The sequence below is a fragment of the Lacerta agilis genome, chromosome 14 (assembly GCF_009819535.1).
Source record: "Lacerta agilis isolate rLacAgi1 chromosome 14, rLacAgi1.pri, whole genome shotgun sequence".
NCBI lineage: Eukaryota > Metazoa > Chordata > Lepidosauria > Squamata > Lacertidae > Lacerta > Lacerta agilis.
Window position 1 is genome coordinate 2,534,871 of NC_046325.1, and position 20,420 is coordinate 2,555,290.

At 47.1% G+C, this 20,420-nt stretch overlaps 1 protein-coding gene across 1 annotated transcript; it reads left to right on the top strand.

Annotated features, from left to right (window-relative positions):
• Positions 1-3,755: 3,755 nt before the first annotated feature.
• Positions 3,756-19,814, top strand: LOC117059352 (asialoglycoprotein receptor 1-like). The gene is made up of 9 exons (XM_033171015.1): positions 3,756-3,957; positions 6,741-6,880; positions 8,529-8,645; positions 12,874-12,969; positions 13,270-13,341; positions 14,393-14,479; positions 16,121-16,272; positions 18,245-18,351; positions 19,545-19,814. The coding sequence occupies exons 1-9, from the start codon at positions 3,938-3,940 to the stop codon at positions 19,693-19,695; spliced, it is 942 nt and encodes a 313-aa protein (XP_033026906.1). The 5' UTR covers positions 3,756-3,937; the 3' UTR covers positions 19,696-19,814.
• The last annotated feature ends 606 nt before the right edge of the window (positions 19,815-20,420 follow it).

The window sequence follows — 20,420 nt, forward strand, 5'->3', positions numbered from 1 at the left end:
TTTACCTTACTCTACCATTCAACCTATTCTCATTGTCTCACCTCTCAGCTAAAAAATCGTTGACAGGTGGCCTTTCAACCCCTATGTGGTGGTCAGGATTAAGGCCCTTTGCAAAGAGTTATTTCTTGGGGGTTTTTTTTCCTGAACCTTATGCAAAGAATATTTTTGCATTTTTAAAGTGTGCATGGTTCTGCTGGTGGTTCTATGCAGGTTTGCTCAGTCCAACTGAGTTTCAAACGGATATGCAGCCCGATCCTAGGGAGGCTTACTCGGAAGTAAGCTCAAAGAGCTCGCAGCCCGTAACACCAGTAAAGTTGGCCAAAATGTATAAAGTAAGTAATAAATGTTGGAAATGTTAATAAAAAGAAGGTAACTTTTACCACATGTGTTGGGATTGTACAGAAAGTAAAATGCTTCTGGGAAATGATATATAATGAGATGAAGAAAATGTTGAAATATACATTTGCGGGGGGGGGGAAACCAGAAGCATATTTACTTGGCATTGTAGGCACAGAAATTAATGGACAGGACAAAATTCTGTTTTTATATGCAATTATAGCAGCGAGAGTATTACTAGCCCAAGGATGGAAACAGGAAGAATTACCAACGATTGAGGAATGGCAAATAAAACTGACAGAGTATGCAGAACTGGTAAAGTTGACTGGGAGAATTCGGAACCAGAAAGACCAGGACTTCCTTAAGGACTGGAATAAATATATGACTTATTTGAAAGACAATTGCATTAATGTAACATCGCTTGTAGGTTTACAAGAAGTTTTGTAAAGGGGACTATATAAATTACTATTATAAAACGACCTAGGAAGGAAATGATTAGGAAACGAAGTTTAAAAGCATTAATTATAATAATAAAATGCAAGATTAGATAGCAAATTTGAAAATCACTAGACAGTGGAAGTCTTAGGTTATAATAGCCAAAATGAGGATGATGTGATGTGATGTGAAGTTTTGTTTGGAAAACATATGCAAAAATTAATGAAAATGATTTTTTTAAAAAAAGAGATCGCAGCCCGTGGCTTGTTTGCAGGGAGATTGAATGCTATTGGCTATTAATTGCACACTATTTGTTCTTATTTGTTTGCAGGGAGGGTTATAAAATGTTGCACCGGTTAATAGTCACCCCATCTTTTCCAATACTATCAGTTTCCTTTATTGCAAGAAGTCTGACACATTTCGGGGTTCCTGGCAAGAGCAGGAATCCACTTTAAATTTGCAGCCTGAAATTGCCAGGATGTGATTGACTGTGGGGGGGGGGGAACCAACCTGGAGTTGCAGTTGAGCTCCACCTGGGAGTCACAGGTGTGGCCTGTGGCCAGGGTGATGAGACTTGTAAGGTCCTTCCAGAGAGGTAATCTTTTAAACAGAGCCTTCAGATCATTTGTTTCACAAGTTTTCTACACTGCTTGACGGTAATAAAATTAAAAATAAAATAAAATAATCAAAGCAGTTTGCGAAATGAACGAAACCGTAATATTACCGGCGAAAGCGACTCTTTAAAACGATAAAAGGTTGGCCATATATTGGAAAACAGATTGTAAAGCGCATTTTTGTCTCAGCAAAAATGTTCTCGGCAGGTGCTGGGAAGAGCACAGAGAAGGTCAATAGGCAGGGAGTTCCAGGCTAAAATATCGATTTCCGAACAAAATATTGCGAAATGGCTGTTGTCTTTAAAAACAACAACAACAACAACAACATGCAAACACACACACACACTTACGGGACTGTCTCCAGAAAGGGTAAATCTGTAGTGTGTGAAATTATGGGATATTGTGATGGTTGTGTTTTACCTTCATTGTTCCCTGGGAAGAGGGACTGACCATTAAACCAGTCTGGAAGGGGGAATTGGGGTGTTTGTGGGCCCCCTAACAACTTTCAGCATCCGGAACAAACTACAGTTCCCAAAATTCTTCGCGGCCAGGGGGGGGGGTGGGATGTGTTGATCACAGGGGTCTGATATTGCTTTTAAGGTATGGAATGGATATGTGACCCGAATGCCAGTTCATAGCTGTCAACTTTTCCCTTTTTTTAAACGGAAATTCCCTTATTTCAAATAGGATTCCTCGCAAGAAAAGGGAAAAGTTGACAGCTATGTGTCAGTTCCTGGAGGTCGCACTTTTCTCCCTCTCTGATACCGCTGGAAGTTGTGGACCTCCGAGGAAGATGAATGTGAGAATGTTTGATGTCTTGTCGTGTTTTCAATATTTTGTTGGGGAGACCCATCCATCCGGGCAAGGTATAGATTGTTACAAGAATTTAAGGTCTCAGATATATGAATTAAATGTTCGTAAATGTACAAGGCAAAGTATGCAAACCACGCGTCTGAAATAGTACAGGAGAGCAATCCTGAAGCCATTTTGACTCTCCCAATGACCTCAAATATTGCTCTGCAGTAAGGGAGGCAAAAGGGGAAAGCCATCCCATTGCCTTTTTGCTCGCAAATCCTGTCTGAAGGGTGTATTTGGGTATGAATAGGGTGAACCTGTGACCTGGACTCAGGAACTAAAGCATTAACCATCACAAAAGAATGGCCAGGCTGCCCAGGTGAAGCAATCAGTGACCATTATCAGGTATCCTGGTAGACAGGATTTCTGCTGAAGACTGCCTCCTTCTGTGATGTATGTTAGATGTTTTGTGGGGTGGTCTTGGGCTACAGGGTGGACAATTTCAAGAGCCTATATAAGGGCTTGCGCACCATTGTTCTGGGCCCTCCTCAGAGTGGGGGACCCTGTTGCAACAGTTTAATAAAGACCCGGCTTACTAGCCGCTTTGCTTCTCAATATAATCTGGTTGGCCTCTGTTATTTTCTCCTACCGATAGGGAACCCACTTAAGGACTCTATATGGGGTCTTGGATACCCCATAAGGGAAAAGGAGCAGATTTTGTTTACATCAAGATAATAAAATTATTATTATTATTATTATTATTATTATTATTATTATTATTATTATTATTAATCTTCAGGGCACATAAGACAGTTCTTCTTCACGCAGCACATAGTTAAACTGTGGGGCTCCCTCCCACAGGAGGTAGGGATGGGGGACATTAAACTTTCATTTCTTACTTAGTATATGAGCAGTGTGCTTTTTCTGGATAGGTGATGGGAAAGATGAGAAAGGGAGGGCCCCTGAATGGATGGATCCTTTCACGGGCACCATCTTCATAGTCTTTAAATTCCCCAATGGGAACTGAGAAGCATTGGGTTCAAAGGATCAGAGAGTTGGAAAGGGACCAGAGGGTCATCTAGTCCAACCCCCTACAATGCAGGAACCTTTTGCCCAATGAACCTACAACCCTTGTATTAAGAGTCCCTTGGAGGTTTTTAAGCAGAGGTTGGGTGGCCACCTGTCGTGGGTGCTTTAGCTGAGATTCCTGCATCGCGGAGGGAGGGGGGTTGGGCTGGATGACCCTTGGGGGTCCCTTCCAACCCTATGATTCTATGTTCTACCGACCGAGCTATCCATCTGGAAGTCCCCCCCCCCCGCCCAAGTTTTCTGTGTGGTGGTAGCATTTTGGAAAGGCTGCTTTTGGGAGAAATAATATTGACAGAGCAAAGGTTACTGAGCTGCACCATGGGGTCTGGAACAGGATGAGGGCCTGAAATTTTTGACTTGGAAAAAGAAGGGAGGAGGTAAAAGGAGGGCGGCCAGGCCACCCCGAACCGCCCCAACCCTTGTCCACGGCTACCAGCTGTGGCAGCTCACCCCGTGGCAATCCTGGGCACCATGGGCACCCGCAAACCTGCCTGCTTTTGACTGGGGGAGGTTGGCATCGATTGGGAAATTGGCCAGTTGGCAAGCCATGACTTTGTCCAAACTTTGCCCAGGTCGACGTATTGACGGGGAGAAGAGGGAACTGCGCGTTTCGGAAGCCCCCCACTAGAGAGTGACCCGGTGGAAGGACCCCCCTCCGTGCCAGGGAGATGACAACTTCTTTTGCCAAGCAAGTAGCCCAAGGAGGAGGGCTGGGGGGGGGGCACAGAATGGGCTCTGGGTGGGGAGGTTGTCTGGCTGCCGGGCTAGATTTGCACCCAAACAGCTGCGGGCCTTCAAATACCCCCCCCCCCCCAAATTATTGGGATATGCACAGCTTGCCGGCTTAATTTACAGAATAAGAGAACGAGAAGGATGCACGTTTAAAGAAGACTAGAAAATGCTTACCGGATATATAGGTGGAAATTGCGTTTATTTAAAAACGCGGGTCGTAGCAATGGATTACTGAACGGTTTAGTTCAGGTGAAATATGCAAGGACACGACTAAACGACAACAAAATTGTTATGCAAAATGAGGCACGGAAGGAGAAGAAGGGAAGTCATTGATTTAAGGTTCTTTAAATGGATATTTTGAAATGTAATTTGGAATATTTAATAAAAAAATTATTTTTTTAAAACCACAAATGCCCGAAAATTACTAGTTAGATGGTTAATTTTCCATTGCATCATTACATATATATATATATAGAGAGAGAGAGAGAGAGAGAGAGAGAGAGAGAATTTTCTTTTTCCTTTTCCTTCTATTTTACAATCATGCAATTTTTTTGGGGGGGGGGTGCTGCTGTCTTAAACCAGACATGTCATAGGGCCCCGTCTGCACTGCACATTAAAAGCAGAATGGCGATGCTTTCAGTGGCCATCATGGCTTTCCCCAAAGAACCTTGGGAACTGTAGTTTCTTAAGGGGTGTTTAGAATTGTATCTCTCTCTGTGTGTGTATATGTGTGTTAAACTACCGTTCCCAGGATTCTTTGGGGCTATTGTTTTGGAAATCCCACTTGGGGTTCCAAACTACAGAGGCTCGCACCCAAATCCCCAGTTGTTCAGTAAGGCGTTAGCGGGAAGAGTTCAAAGAGAGGATTTACATTAGGACAGAAATAGGAAAAATGTACGTCAACCTAGCTGTCCGTCCTTCTGCGCCCAAGAACCTTTTGCTATCTACCCTCCAACCGCGGTCTTTGAAAATTTACTCAACCCATTTTTACTTTACGTCACAGAACCCTCCTTGTACCTTACCTGGAGTCATTTTTCACATTCAGCCTCTTTAGACGGTTCTTGCCACTCTGGAGACCAGATCGCCTTCCTGCCTACGTGACGCTGGCCTCAGCGATGGGCCTCCGAGATTCAGACCTGTGTTTTGTGTTATCTTCTACCATTACTGCTAAATCAAAGGAAAATGCTTTCAACTTGTATTCCTTAATACAGGGGTCAGCAAACTTTTTCAGCAGGGGGCCGGTCCGCTGTCCCTTAGAACTTGTGGGGGGGCCCGCAGGGGCGTAGGGAGCCGCTTTGCCGCCTGGGGCGGAAAACGCGGGGGCACCCTCCTGGGGGCAGGGCGCTGCTCCGTAGCGCGTGCGCACCCTGACGTCACGGAGCGCACACACAGCATCCCAGGTGGACTGCGCATGTACGGACAAGATGGTGGGCGCGAGCGGCAGGCACCTCTCCCGACCATGCCGCGGCACGGCAAGTTTTAAGGCTGCAGCGCGCAAACAGCAGCACAGACGCTGTGCTGCTATTCGCACACTGCAGCCTTAAAAGTTGCTGCACCCCACGCGCACCAGCAGCGCCGATCGTGGAGGCGGGGTGCCGCCCTGAGTGTCACCCCCCAGGGTGGTACCCGGGGCGGCCCGCCCCCCTGCGCCCCCTTGCTTCGCCCCTGGGGGCCGGACTATATTTTGAAAGAAAACTATGAACGAATTCCTATGCCCCACAAATAACCCAGAGATGCATTTTAAATAAAAGGACACATTCTACTCATATAAAAACATGCTGATTCGTGGATTTAGAAGGCAATTGGGCCGCATCCGGCCCCCAGGCCTTAGTTTGGGGACCCCTGCCTTAATTCCTACCTTTACTCCTCTAATTCTTTCATCTGCTCTGACAACCCTGCCTAGTACCTTTTCATAATTTTACATTCTGCAGTAATGGTATTATTTATAATCTGCCTCACTTTTTGACTAGTATAGATAGTTTCTATTCCTCTTAAAAATCTGAAGAAGTGTGCGTGCACACGAAAGCTCATACCAAGAATAAACAGTTGGTCTCTAAGGTGCTACTGGAAGGAATTTTTTTAATTTTTTATTTTGTTTCCTCTTATAAATGACATTCCAAAATTCATCTCCTTAAGGGCCTTCAACATGAAGGCCCACGAGACGTTATCAAAGGCTTTCTCAGCATCGATTAACATCATAGCTACCTGTTTGTCATTTCTTACCTCCAAATATTCAATAATATCTATTATATTCCTGATATTTTCCTTCATTTGACGGCCTGGAAGGAAACCTGATTGGTCTGGATGCATTATTTCTAACAATAAGCCCTTCATTCTATTTCATTCTATTTCATTCAATTTGGCAACGAGATTCTCAGCCAATTTTCATCCATGTTTTTCCCTCTCCAAATAATACCTTAAATTAAATAATATAAAATTAAATAAAATCCACAATTGTCTCCCCCCTTATAAAAAATATATATTTATTGTTACTTATTCAGAGAGATACAAAAATACACACCCTTTGCTAAATATCTTTTTATGATATAGTGACAGAAAGCAGCTATTTCGTCTTAAAAAAAGAAGATAGGCAGAAAGATCACACGGCAAGAAAAAGGTAAACCCAAAGAAAGGGAAAGCAAGGGAGGAATCCTAGGGTTGCCGAGTTGGATACCCAGCGGTCATCTAGTCCAACCCCCTGCAATGCTGGAAAGCCCAACTCCACGTTCATCTTTGCAGCTCTCAGGTCCCGCCGGATATTCCGCCTCGCTCCACCTCCATCGACATGGATTCTCCTCCCGAACCCAGCATGGCCAAGGAGTACGAAGATCTCCAAAGCCTCGAGGTGGCAGGCAAAAGTGAGCAGCACTTTAGGAGAGGTACGCAGTGGGGATGGAGTGGGGCTGGCCCATCGGACTGGGTGTGGGCAGTGATTTAGCACTTCTGCATATGCGCGGGCGGCAAACCAGAAAGTAACCCATTCTGGTACTTCCGGGTTTGCTGTGGACGTTCGCCAGAATGGATGCTAGACAAGGCGGACGTTCGTGGAGGTATTACTGTATACGATTCCATCGTTCTGTGAAGTTTTTACCAGCTATCCCACAGGGGGGGACCACCGAAGGAATGTCTTGCAAATACTCAGAGTGACTTAGTTCTCTGTCCAGTTCTGGGCACCCCAGTTTAAGAAGGAGATTGACAAGCTGGAACATGTGCAGATGAGGGTGACCAAGATGACCAAGGGCACGGACCCCCCTAATTGGCCCTCCAGCTGTTTTGGGACTACAGTTCCCATCATCCCTGACCACTGGTCCTGTTAGCTAGGGATGATGGGAGTTAGAATCATAGAATCATAAAGTTGGAAGAGACCCCAAGGGCCATCCAGTCCAACCCCCTGCCAAGCAGGAAACACCATCAAAGCATTCCTGACAGATGGCTGTCAAGCTTCTGCTTAAAGACCTCCAAAGAAGGAGACTCCACCACACTCCTTGGCAGCAGATTCCACTGCAGAACAGCTCTCACTGTCAGGAAGTTCTTCCTAATGTTTAGGTGGAATCTTCTTTCTTGTACTTTGAATCCATTGCCCCGTGTCCGCTTCTCTGGAGCAGCAGAAAACAACCTTTCTCCCTCCTCTAGATGACATCCTTTGATATATTTGAACATGGCTATCATGTCACCCCTTAACCTTCTCTTCTCCAGGCTAAACATACCCAGCTCCCTAAGCCGTTCCTCATAAGGCATCGTTTCCAGGCCTTTGACCATTTTGGTTGCCCTCCTCTGGACACGTTCCAGCTTGTCAGTATCCTTCTTGAACTGTGGTGCCCAGAACTGGACACAGTATTCCAGGTGAGGTCTGACCAGAGCGGAATACAGTAGTACTATTACTTCCCTTGATCTAGATGCTATACTCCTCTTGATGCAGCCCAGAATTGCATTGAGAGCCAGTGTGGTATAGTGGTTAAGAGTGGTATACTCATAATCTGGTGAACCGTGTTCGCGTCTCCGCTCCTCCACATGCAGCTGCTGGGTGACCTTGGGCTAGTCACACTTCTCTGAAGTCTCTCAGCCCCACTCACCTCACAGAGTGTTTTTTGTGGGGGAGGAAGGGAAAGGAGAATGTTAGCCGCTTTGAGACTCCTTCGGGTAGTGAAAAGCGGGATATCAAATCCAAACTCTTCTTCTTCTTCATTGGCTTTTTTAGCTGCTGCATCACACTGTTGACTCATGTCAAGTTTATGGTGTACCAAGACTCCTAGATCCTTTTCACATGTACTGCTCTCAAGCCAGGTGTCACCCATCCTGTATTTGTGCCTTTCATTTTTTTTTTGCCCAAGTGTAGTACTTTACATTTCTCCCTGTTAAAATTCATCTTGTTTGAGTTGTAGTCCCAAAACAGCTGGAATGCCGAGTTTGGGGGTGCCTGACCAAGGGTTTGGAGCTTGAGCCTGATGAGGAACGGTCGAGGGAGCTGGGGATCTTTAGTCTGGGGAAGAGGAGACACGAGAGACATCCTTCTTCTTCTCCCCACAGCGCTGCCTCCATTCCAGTCGAACTGGCGCCGGATCTGCCCCACCAACCGCCTCGTCTTGGTCCTGATGGGGTTCTGCTTCATCCTGACCCTCTCGGTGGCTTTGCTTGGCGTCCAGAGTGAGTGATGGGCCACACAGCATTGGGGGAAGGAAGCGGGGAATTATTGGGTGCGCAGAGGCAGGCTTCCCCAACCTGGTGCCCTCGGCCTCCAGAGATCTGGGACTGCATCCCGGTAGGGCATGCTTAATTTTTCAACAGCTCTTTCTGTCAGAAAGTTTTTCCTGGTGTTTGGTCAGAACCTCCTTTCTCGTCGTTTGGGTCCACTGGGTCCTCGCTGCCAGAGCAGGAGAAAACAGGCTCACTCCATCCGGCAGTAGGGCATGTTGAATTTTTCAACTTCGGGGACCCCTGGCCATTAGGTGCAGTCGCGGACAACTCTGTGGTTGCGGCACTCATCTGGCTTTACTGGCCGAGGCAGCCGGTGTACAGCTTCCGGGTCATGTGGCAAGCATGACAAAGCCGCTTCTGGTGAACCAGAGCAGCGCATGTAAACGCCGTTTACCTTCCCGCCAGAGCGGTACCTATTTATCTACTTGCACTTTGACGTGCTTTCGAACTGCTAGGTGGGCAGGAGCAGGGACCGAGCAACGGGAACTCACCCTGTCACAGGGATTCGAATCCCCAACCTTCTGATCGACAAGCCCTTGGCTCTGTGGTTTAACCCACAGCGCCAGCCGTGTCCCGAATTTTTCAACTTAGGGGTCCTTAAAAGTTGGGAAATGGCTTGGGAATTCCATTTTGGTTACATTAATATAATTTAGTTTTGCTTGGTAAGCAAGATGTGTGGGAAATTGCATGGAGATCATTAGAAAAGATTGCCAAGTACTTGCAATCATATTATTTATTTACCAGCTGGCCCGGCCACGGGTTGCTGTGGGGTTTTTTGCTTTTTTAAATTCTGACCCCGAAAGTATTCTGGAAGCTCCTGTTTTCGTTCTTCCCTGTCCCTCTAGAGCAGTGGTCAGCAACCTTTTCCAGCCGGTCCACTGTCCCTCAGACCATGTGAATGAACAAATTCCTATGCCCCACAAATAACCCAGAGATGCATTTTACATAAAAGAACACATTGGTCGGTGGTATTGATCACTTGGGACTGTGTGTGTTGAACATGCAAAGCTGCGGCGGCCATTTTAGGTGAGGGCACTTGGGAAATTTTTAAATGCCTTTGAGTGTGCAGCGGCCATTTTAAGTGAGGGCACTGGGCACCTTATGGAGGCCTACTGCGGGCCTAGCTCTGTTTTTTTTTACTGTAAAAGCGCACCCCCCACAAAGACCCCCTCCTCACAATTAACTGGCCCCATGCTCTGCGCCATTAAAAAGAGCATTCTCCCCCACCCCAGTCCCAAAATTACGCACCCCAGCGACAAAATCCCCTCAGAGCCGGTCTTACTCCCTGCAACCTCTCAAGCAGCCTTGGGCTTATTTCTCTCCCACCTCTCTTCGCAACTGCCCTGCCTCCTGCTCTGTCTTTTTTCCACATTTCCACTAAGCAGTTTGTGTCAGAAAGTCCTTGGGTGCTTACAGATGGCAGTTATAAAATGGTGGACGGGGTTTTCTTTTTGGCGCAGGTCTGATGACGTCAACAGGCAATCCGCCTTTCTATTGGATGCTGTTGGAGTCTTCAGTTCTGTTGCTGGTGACACGTAATGTGTGCGCCAATATTTTTTTTGCCTTTATTCTATATTTTAGGCATGACAGGTGGTTTTTTTAAATTTTTATTATGCCAGATCCTTCCTTGATGGCCAAGTTACGCTTTGTCCTAATTTGATGCTGTTTGGTGCAGCGGTTACGGAGAACATAGGTTTTCGGCGTACAGGCAATGGGAACATTTATATATATATAGATTTAGCATTGCCCGACATTTTCACATGGTAAAATTAAAACCTTTTGGTTTCCCGAAAGCAGTTTATGCACTTCATCATCAAACATAGACTTTCCAAGCTTAAATGTTGTCCAGTCACGAAAGCCATAGCAGGCTTGAATTCCTCACACCCATATTTTTAAGAGCCCTCGCTGAAGAAGTTTTCAAAAATTAAGCACTAGAGCAAAGTCTCCCCTCCTGCGGTTTCCAGCAAGTGGTATTCAGAATCATTGCTGCCATTGTGGCTAGTAGCCATTGATAGCTCTCTCCTCCTCCATGAATTCCTCTAATCCTCTTATAAATCCATCCAGGTGGCAATCCCTGCTTCTTGTGGCAGGGAGTTCCATAGGTTAACTATGCTCCGCGTAGAGAAGGACTTTCTTTGATCTGTCCTGAATCTCCCGACATTCATGGGATGCCCACAGTTCTAGGGGAATGTTTTTGCCTGGCGCCTAAAGACATTTTGTGTGTGTGTGTCTGCTGGATTTCGTTCTGGTTTTTTTGGGGGGGGGGAATGCCCAGCTTCCTAATTGATTAAAAAGTTCCTCTTGAACCTCCGCCCTGCCTCTTGAGGGTTTCCTCCATCGCTTCCAGTTCCTCTGACCTTAAAGCCCTCAAACCTGAAGAGGAAGGGATTTCGAAGCTATGGAACTGCCAAAACGGAAAATTCATTACGAAGCTCGCCTGGGACGCCGGCTTCTTGCTCCCACCGCGCCAATTAATTAACTTAGTCTTGCCAAGCTGATGGTTTTATCATCGCTGCTCCAAGGGCCCCAAAACAGCTTATCTTGCACACATCGTCCCTCTAATTGAATTGCTGCCACCTGCATTTCCCCCTTTCCCAGTAATAAAATCTGCAAAGTCTTGAAGGCTTGGGAGGACAGGGCATTCAAAAAATAATAATAAATAAATTTAAAAAATGCACCTGCAGGCAAGCTACCTGTATGGAGACGGGAGAAGGATTCCCTCTAGCCCCTTAAATCTAGGTCACTGATAAATATATATATACCTGTATATATAGGAGAGAGTCTTTCAGGGCATGCACCTCCTGGAGAGTCTGCAAGGCAGAGGGCGTGGCTTGAAGTGTGACGGGTGAGTGTGCAAAAACGGAGAAGTGAGTGTGCAAAACAGGAACGTGAGTGTGCCAGAGAGATGCACGGGAAGGGGCATTTACGCAGCTGTAGCACTTCCGCTTAAAGGTGTGCAGAAGGCCCCAGGCTCAATCTCCAGTTGTTGTTGTTGTTGTTGTTGTTGTTAAAAATTTTATACTGTCCTTCCTCCAGAGGTTGCAGGGTAGTTCACAGCATAAAAATATAACTTGAGAACACAAAATACACAACAAAACAAGAGTCCGCCTCCCACAAACGGATACCCTCCAACATTTCTCCGATGAAAATAGAGGAACTATTAATTAATTAATTAATTAATTGGTTAAATTTGTATACCGTCCTTCCTCCAGAGCAGGGGTAGGCAACCTAAGGCCCGGGGGCCAGATCTGGCCCAATCGCCTTCTCAGTCCGGCCCACGGACGGTCCGGGAATCAGCGTGTTTTTACATGAGTAGAATGTGTCCTTTTATTTAAAATGCAACTCTCGTTTATTGTGGGGCATAGGAATTCGTTCATTTCCCCCCCCCCCCAAAAAAATATAGTCTGGCCCCCTACAAGGTCTGAGGGTCGGTAGACCAGCCCACGGCTGAAAAAGGTTGCTGACCCCTGGTCCAGAGGTTACAGGGCAGTTAACAGCGTAAAAATACAACTCGAGAACACAAAATACATAAGAAAACAAGAACGAACCAAGAGGCCTCCTCCCACAAACGCAAACCCTCCATTATTTCTCCGATGAAAACAGAGGAATTATTATTATTATTATTATTATTATTATTATTATTAATATTCCCCATCCATCTGACTGGGTTGCCGCAGCCACTCTGGGTGTCTTCCAACATACCTAAAATGCCTTTCGAATGTAAATCAGCCCAAAGTATGGCTACAGGGAAACGTTTTTGCCTGGCACCTAAAGATATTTCTGAAAATGCAAAATATGATTAAAATCAACAACAGCGAAAAAGAATAAATGAATAATATCAGTTGAGAAAATAATTAGAGTTTGGACTGCTGACTAGACAGCGAGTTTGCAACAGAGGTGGAATTCACCCAACATCACTCGGTAGAGCATGAGATTCTGAATCTCTGGTTTGTGGGTTCGAGCATTGCAAGGGGTTGGACTGGATGACCCTTGGGTTCCCTTCCAACTCTACAATTCTATGATTCTGTGATTCTTATGTGCGTAAACTGGGGCGAGGGGAGTGTGTTAAGCATGCGACGAGCATGCAACAAGTGTCCGTGCAAAGAAAGAAGGGGTGAGCATGTGTGAAAGGGAAAGAGCCGAGTTCAAATTTTGCTCTTCATCTGCTTCCCACCAGGGACTCGTTTCAGCGGAGATCAAGGGGCGGCGAAGGAGGCTCTCAAGAGTTTGAACCTGACGGTGAAAGCGGGGCTCAGCAGCATCCAACAGAAGAGTAAGTGAAGGCATGGGAGGAGCAGGAGGAGGTACTGATCCCCAGTGGTTATAGCAGATGACACAGAAACATTGGGCATCCTTTTATTTGTTTGCTGCCTTTCCACAACCAAAACCCTTTCACCCTGCATGTCAGCCACCAAAAAGCTCTCCCAGAGCAGCTGGCAAAGGTGGCCTCTGTGCTCAGGCGTCCGATCTAAAAGACGTGACACACAAGGAAAGGGGATTAGGGAGGGAGGAGGAAAAAAGAAGCACAAACAGGAACTAATTTTTCACATCGCCGTCGCATTTCCAATTCCAGGGAACGGCACCAGAACGAAACTGGCCGCGCTGGAGAAAACGATGAACGACCAGGTTTCGAAGATGGAGAAAGGTGGGTGGCCCCCGTGAATGAGCATGCAAAACGTGGTGTGGATGTTGAGTCGTCCCCCCCCTGCCCCCGGCTCCTTTGCACCTTGCTGCTTCCAACAGGATGCTTTGTTATCTGGTTGGTGAGGAGTTGGAGGAAAGCATACCAGAGCTCGGACCTTAGGCCTGGCAAACAGACTCTTTGCAAGACCTTAACCTGCGCTGCTGGGGAAAGCAAAGCGTCCTTTGCTGAACCTGAGCTGCTCTGAACTTGGATCTCGCCGAGAGACCTGCGGCTCCGCTGTGCTAGCTTGGGAGTTTGGTGGGGCCAGGGCCGTCTTACCCATAGGCGCTTGGGGTGCGGGGCACCCGGGCGCCGAGCTCTCAGTGGCGCCTGGCCGAGAGTCCGGGGCCGAGATTTGGAGCCTGGGGATTGGGAAGAGCCGACGGCCGCTGCTGAGCGGAACCCGTCACAGCACTGCAGCTCTTCTGCTGCGGGTGAGCGAGGCGCTGAGGCAGCCGGGCGGCTCCGCCCGCCTGCGCGCCTGGGATCGGCGCGCCATTGAGAGGCCCGCCCAGTGCATGCTGCTCACACTAGGGGCCCGGCTTTGCTCAATTGCCACTGCCTCGGGCTCGACTGTTGTTGTGCTGGACTCTGCTTGCCCCCCCCCCCCGGCGCCTGGCCCCGGCCTTACTCTGTTGCCGCCGCCGCCTCAAGCTCCCCTCTCGATGCTGAGGCGGCCAGCCGCTCTGTCATGCACGCCTCACCGGCACGCCCCAAAAGAGGGCCAACAACTTTGGGGTTCCCCCCTTAAAAAAAGGCCAACAACTCTGGGCAACCGGGGTGTGTGTGTGTGTTTCTGGGCGGATCTTGCACCCTGGCTCTGCATATGCTTAGGACGGCCCTGGGTGGGGCGCTGGCTTCCTCGGGGTGCTCAGGATCTGGCCAGGAGGAAAGTGTGCAGCCGAGGGATGCAGCGGCATATCTCTCTCTCTCTCTCTCTCTCTCTCTCTCTCTCTCTCTCTCTCTCTCTCTCTCTGCAATACGCTCCTTTATCTTCTGTCTTTTCTTCCAGTCAAGAAACAAGTGGAAAGCCAGTTGGATACCTTAAAGCAAGACTCGAGAGCTTTCCACTGTGAGCTAGTGGAGATGAGAAGCAACGGTAAGAGATCGCACATTTATTTCATCTCCCGTATACAGTGGTGCCTTGGTTCTCAAACGCCTTGGTACTCAAACAACTTGGAACCCAAACACTGCAAACCCGGAAGTAAGTGTTCCCCTTTGCGAACTCTTTTCGGAAACCGAACGTCATCCGTTTTGAGTGCCACGCTTCCGTTTTGAGTGTTACGCTGAGGTCTGTCTGTCTCTGCTATTTATTTTGCGTTTTTGTGGCTCTTTCTGTTTTTATGACTATGTGGAACCCAGTTCAGCTACTGATGGATTGTGTGACTGCAGTACATTGTTTACTGCTTTCACTTTATGGATCCATGGTCTCGTTAGATAGTAAAATCCATGTGAAATGGCTGTTTTAGGGGTCATTTTTAAAAGTCTGGGACGGATTAATCCGTTTTGCATGACTTTCTATGGGAAAGCGCGCCTCGGTTTTGGAACACGCTTTGGTTTTGGAACGGACTACCGGAACGGATTAAGTTTGAGAACCAAGGGACCAATGTATATGCTTTTCACCTGTTCACCCTTGCTGGGCAGATTGTGCACTGTTATAGGAATTCTAAGCTCATATATATATTAAAATAAATGTTCATAAATGTACAAGGCAAACACATACATAAGTATATAGACCACATGTCTGAAATAGTACAGGAAAACAACCCCCCCCCCCAAGCCATTGGAAATGAGAAAAGCTTTCTAATGGTCTTTGGACTGTAGGGGCTTACACCTCCCTGTAAATAACAGTCTGGCAAGTATCTGTTAAGCTGAGCACACTCTCAATATGCGAAAGAGATTCAGGAACTATTTACCATCTCAGAGGAATGGCCAGGCTACCCAGAAAAGGCAATCAGATAAGGCATTATCAGGTATCCTGGCAGACAGGAGAGAAGCAACACACCCAAATTTCTGCTGGGGACCACCTCTTTCTGTGATGGATCTATGATGTTTTGGAGGGTGGTCTTGGGCTACAGGGTGGGCAATTTCAAGAGCCTATATAAGGTCTTGCACACCATTGTTCTGGGTCCTCCTCCCTCCTGCGTGTGGGGAGTGGGGGACCCTGTTGCAACAGTTTAATAAAGATCAGACTTACTAGCCGCTTTGCTTCTCAATATTCTCTAGTTGGCCTCTGTTGTTTTCTCCTACCGATAGGGAACCTACATAAGGACTCTATATGGCAGGGGTCAGCAAACTTTTTCAGCAGGGGGCCGGTCCACTGTCCCTGAGACCTTGTTGGGGGGCCGGACTATATTTTGAAAAAGGAAAAGGAAAATGAACGAATTCCTATGCACCACAAATAACCCAGAGATGCATTTTAAATAAAAGCACACATTCTATTCGTGTAAAAACACCAGGCAGGCCCCACAAATAACCCAGAGGTGCATTTTAAATAAAAGGACACATTTTACTCATGTCAAAACATGCTGATTCCCAGGCCAGATTTAGAAGGCGATTGGGCCGGATCCGGCCCCTGGGCCTTAGTTTGTCTACCCATGCTATACGGGCTTTTGGATACCCCATAAGGGGGAAAGGAGCAGTTTTTTTCTGTCAGAGGGTGGTGGGGGGTTATGGGTGCAGCTCTTGCAAGCAGGTAAACTCCTCAAACCTTTCCTCTCTCCTCCACCGTCCCCCATAGGGAGTAAAACTGGGTGCTGCCCGATAGGCTGGAAGAATTTCGAGGAGAGCTGCTATTGGATGTCTCAGGACACGGCTTCTTGGAACCAGGCCAAGCTGGACTGCGAGAAGAAGGAGGCTCACCTGGTGGTCATCAACTCTCCGAAAGAGAAAGTAGGTGGGGTGGGGGGGGGGCAAAGGGAGGCGGGCCCTTGGGTGCACCTGGGAATGTGCCAGTCCTCAACCCAGACTTACCTAGAATCGTGCAATCTCCAAGCGCCCCGATATCCCAGGGTCAAGTCCCGGAATTCCAGAAGCCACCCCAGTTCCTGATTTGACCCCGGGACGTCCTGCTTTTCTCGCCCCTCCACCTCTCAGAGGGCAATTAAAAGTGGCGTGTGTTTATAGGTGCAAAACCAGGCTCCTGTTTCTACCGAAAATAAGCTGGTGTACGAAGCCCTTCCTGTAATTTGGGAGGAAAAGGCCACCAATTCGCCGCAATGCTTCTTCAACCGGCTATTTCTTAGGAGTGTTGATTCCTTTATTGTAAATGGAGCCTCACGCTGTCTACTCAGAAGTAAGCACCAATGAATTCATGGGAGCTTGCTCCCAGGTAAATGGGTCAAGACTGGGCAGCCTTACACTGCAATCGTAAGCGTTTTTACTCAGAAGTAAGTGCCACCAACTTCAATAGGGTTTACTCTCTGGTATGTTCCTGATCATTCTCACAGTTACCACTATTATTATTATTATTATTATTATTATTATTATTATTATTAACCATATTTTCCCCTGACGCGGACTCAAGGCAGCTTACCGCTAAATTTTTATTTCATTCCATTTCTACGTGGAAAGTGTTGTACACAATTCCTTCCCTCGCACATTTTTTCCCCTTACAACAATCCTGCGAGGTAGGCGAGGCGGAGAGGTCGTCATCGGCTCAAGGTGACCGATGTCGATGTGTCGATGACGTCTCTGTGTGTGGGCGATCAAATGCGAGAGAAATTCCTCCTGGTGGAGAATACGATGTCCCTATTTTATTCTGAGAAATGCTGGAGGGTACGTTGCAGAGCTTGGAGGGAGATGTCGTGGGCTGGTTGGACGCAGATGAATGGCTGGAGGCACCGTCTCTGGGGGAACCAACCGGGGAAAGAGGCTCAGAGACCAGGGATTGGCGGTGGGATGACGAGGAGCGGTCGGAAGGAGAAGAGGGGGAAGACTGGGAAGAGGAGACGTCGGAAGCTGAAGGGGTAACAGGGCTTAGTGAGTGGGGGGAGTCTGTGGCAGAGAGAAGTCCAGAATCGGAGGCAGAAGCTGGAGCAGGAGAGGAGAGAAGCCAAGAGGCAGAGAGGAATCCAGTTGGCGAAGAGTCAGGGGTTGCCAAAAGCTCTTCTCTCCTTTGGTCTCGCAGAACCAGAAGGGGCATGAAAAGGGCGGAGGAGAGGTCAGCTTCACGCAGACACAGTCTACGATTGCTTGGGGGGAAACCCTGGAGAGGAAGAGACTTAGATGGCTGTGGGGAGGTGGGGGCTTTCAGTTTCATCAAGGGATCCACGGGGCAAAACCTCCCGGGGATGAGCTGCGGGGCTCATTAGGCCTGCCGCTCTGCCAAGACCGTGTTTTCGCTCAGTGCTGGATTTACGTATAAGTTAAACAAGCTATAGCTTAGGGCCCCACTCTCTTGTCCCCCTCCCAATGTAAAAAACAAACTGGATGTACATTCCAAAATATAAGATAAAAAAGCAACAGTGTTTTGTGTTGTGTAGGCTCCTATGATGTAAGTCATGGGCGATGCCTGCTAGCCTGTTCCCTAAAATATCACTAGTTTGCTCCTTTCAATATATAGGGTGCCTACATTCTGCATGGACTGGTTGAATGGCAACTTGTGCAAATGGCTTGAGATACATATTAGGTCCATAAATGACCATATAGCATATATTCAACACACAAAAAACAGCGACAATTTGTTGTTGACAAAGGACAGCTGGACATATAAAGGGCCCCGTTACCTTCAGTAGCTCAGGGCCTCATCAAACCTAAATCCGGCCCTGTTCTCGCTAACAAAGAGTTAACTCCAACTTTGGTGTGATTTATTGCCTGCTTGCTCTTTGACACGCAGCGACGTTTCCCCCAACCCCCCCTTCAGATATTCGTGAATCAGCGCCGGAGGTCCAGTGACATGTGGATCGGCCTGACGGACGTCACGGGAGTCTGGAAGTGGGTGGACGGGACTTCGTACGTGCTCCAGCAAGAGTGAGTTCGATGCCCCACACACAGTTGCGGCTGTTCCCCACTCCACCCCACGCTCTGCTAGGTTGGCAGGAGCAGGGACCGAGCAACGGGAGCTCACCCCGTCATCGCGGGGATTCGAACCGCCGACCTTCTGATCAGCAAGCCCTAGGCTCTGTGGTTTAGACCACAGCGCCACCCGCGTCCCATAAGGGAACTTACTAGGAACCAAATAGAGAGAGGCTTACACAAGCCTGCAACCAGCTATTCGCTGTGCGTTTAAAAGGGGAATGCAAAACTCTGCTAAGTAAAATAACTTTCTAGCACAAGTTAGGAAGGATATTAATAAACAATATATCCTGTCCTACCTCCCTGAGCATTCCCACACAGAGGTCCTTTACCTTTTTTAACCTAAATCAGAGAACAACATCAGGAGACGCATTAAATAGAGAACCCTGCAAATGATAAAAAATTCCTTCCAGTAGCACCTTAGAGACCAACTAAGTTTGTTCTTGGTCTGAGCTTTCGTGTGCATGCACACTTCTTCAGATACACTGAAATATAGTGAGAGAGTCAGGAGGGGTGTTACTCAGAAGGGTGGTGGGAATGGGTGATTCACTGATAGGTGTGGAAAACCTGTTGACGACTCTTAACTTAACGACTGCAATTGGTCTTACAGGCAAAGTCAAGGGGTGAGATGGCTAAAGATAGCTTTGTCATGTATAATGAGATAAGAATCCAGTGTCTTCGTTCAGACCAGGTCTCTCCATGGTTTTAAGTTTGGTATTTAGTTGCAATTCACCCCTTGCTTTTTCCTGTAAAACCAATTGCAGTGAAATTAAAACCCTGCTAATGTCTCCATCTGCTTGCAGTGATCTCCTAAATAACTTACGAATTTTCCCCATTCTTTTTTTAATTTAAGGAGCAGAAAAGGAATTTGGTGCAATGAATTTGACGTAAAGAATATTTAGGATGCCAGTACAGGGTGCTTAAAGTACTGTTTACATTTCTGGGATTTGTTCCCTTGCCTTTCATTGCTGGAAAGTATCTGAAGAAGTGTGCATGCACACGAAAGCTCATACCAAGAACAAACTTAGTGGGTCTCTAAGGTGCTACTGGAAGGAATTTTTTATTTTATCTTGTTTTGACTATGGCAGACCAACACGGCTACCCACCTGTAACTGCAAATGATGGATTTCTTCCTTCTGTTGTTTTAGAGACTGGGCTGAAGGACAGCCAGACCACTGGTACGGCCACGGACTGGGAGGCGGAGAGGACTGTGTCCAGGCTTTGTCCAATGGCCTCTGGAACGACAACCACTGCACTCGCCGATTCCCTTGGATGTGTGAGATGGAGCTGGGGCTCTAGAGGAAACAGAAATTTCCCCCCACCTCCAACCTGGTTCTGTCATTCGGACCCGGAGAGTTCCACACAAGTGATTTCTTTTCTAGTTGTATTTATGATTTTTTCCTTTTCTTTTCTTTTGAAATCATTTCAAATACAAAATTTAAACAAGCCAAACACATCTCCATCTACAGGTGGAACTCGAAAAATTAGAATATTGTGGAAAGGTTCATTTCTTTCAGTAATTCAACTTAAAAAGGTGAAACTAACATATGAGATACACTCATGACACGCAAAGCGAGATATGTCAAGCCTTGATTTGTTACAATTGTGATGATTATGGCATACAGCTGATGAGAACCCCAAATATTGGTGTGCCATCTCTTATATAGACTTTTGAAATTGCCTCCCCTGTAGCTCAAGACCAGCCCCAAAAATCATCATACGTACATCACAGAAGGAGGCATCTACAGCGGAAATCCTGTCTGCCAGGATACCTGATAATGGTCACTGATTGCATTACCTGGGCAGCCTGGCCATTCTTTTGTGATGGTTAATATTAAGCAGTGGGTGGACACAGCAGACGACACAGTGATTCTCCAAGCAGCTCTCTTTATTCTCAGGCTGGAACAGAACTGAACTGAAGGGCTTATACAGGTGAAACTGGAAAAATTAGAATATCGTGGAAAGGTCCATTTCTTTCAGTAATTCAACTTAAAAGGTGAAACTAATATATGAGATAGACGCAT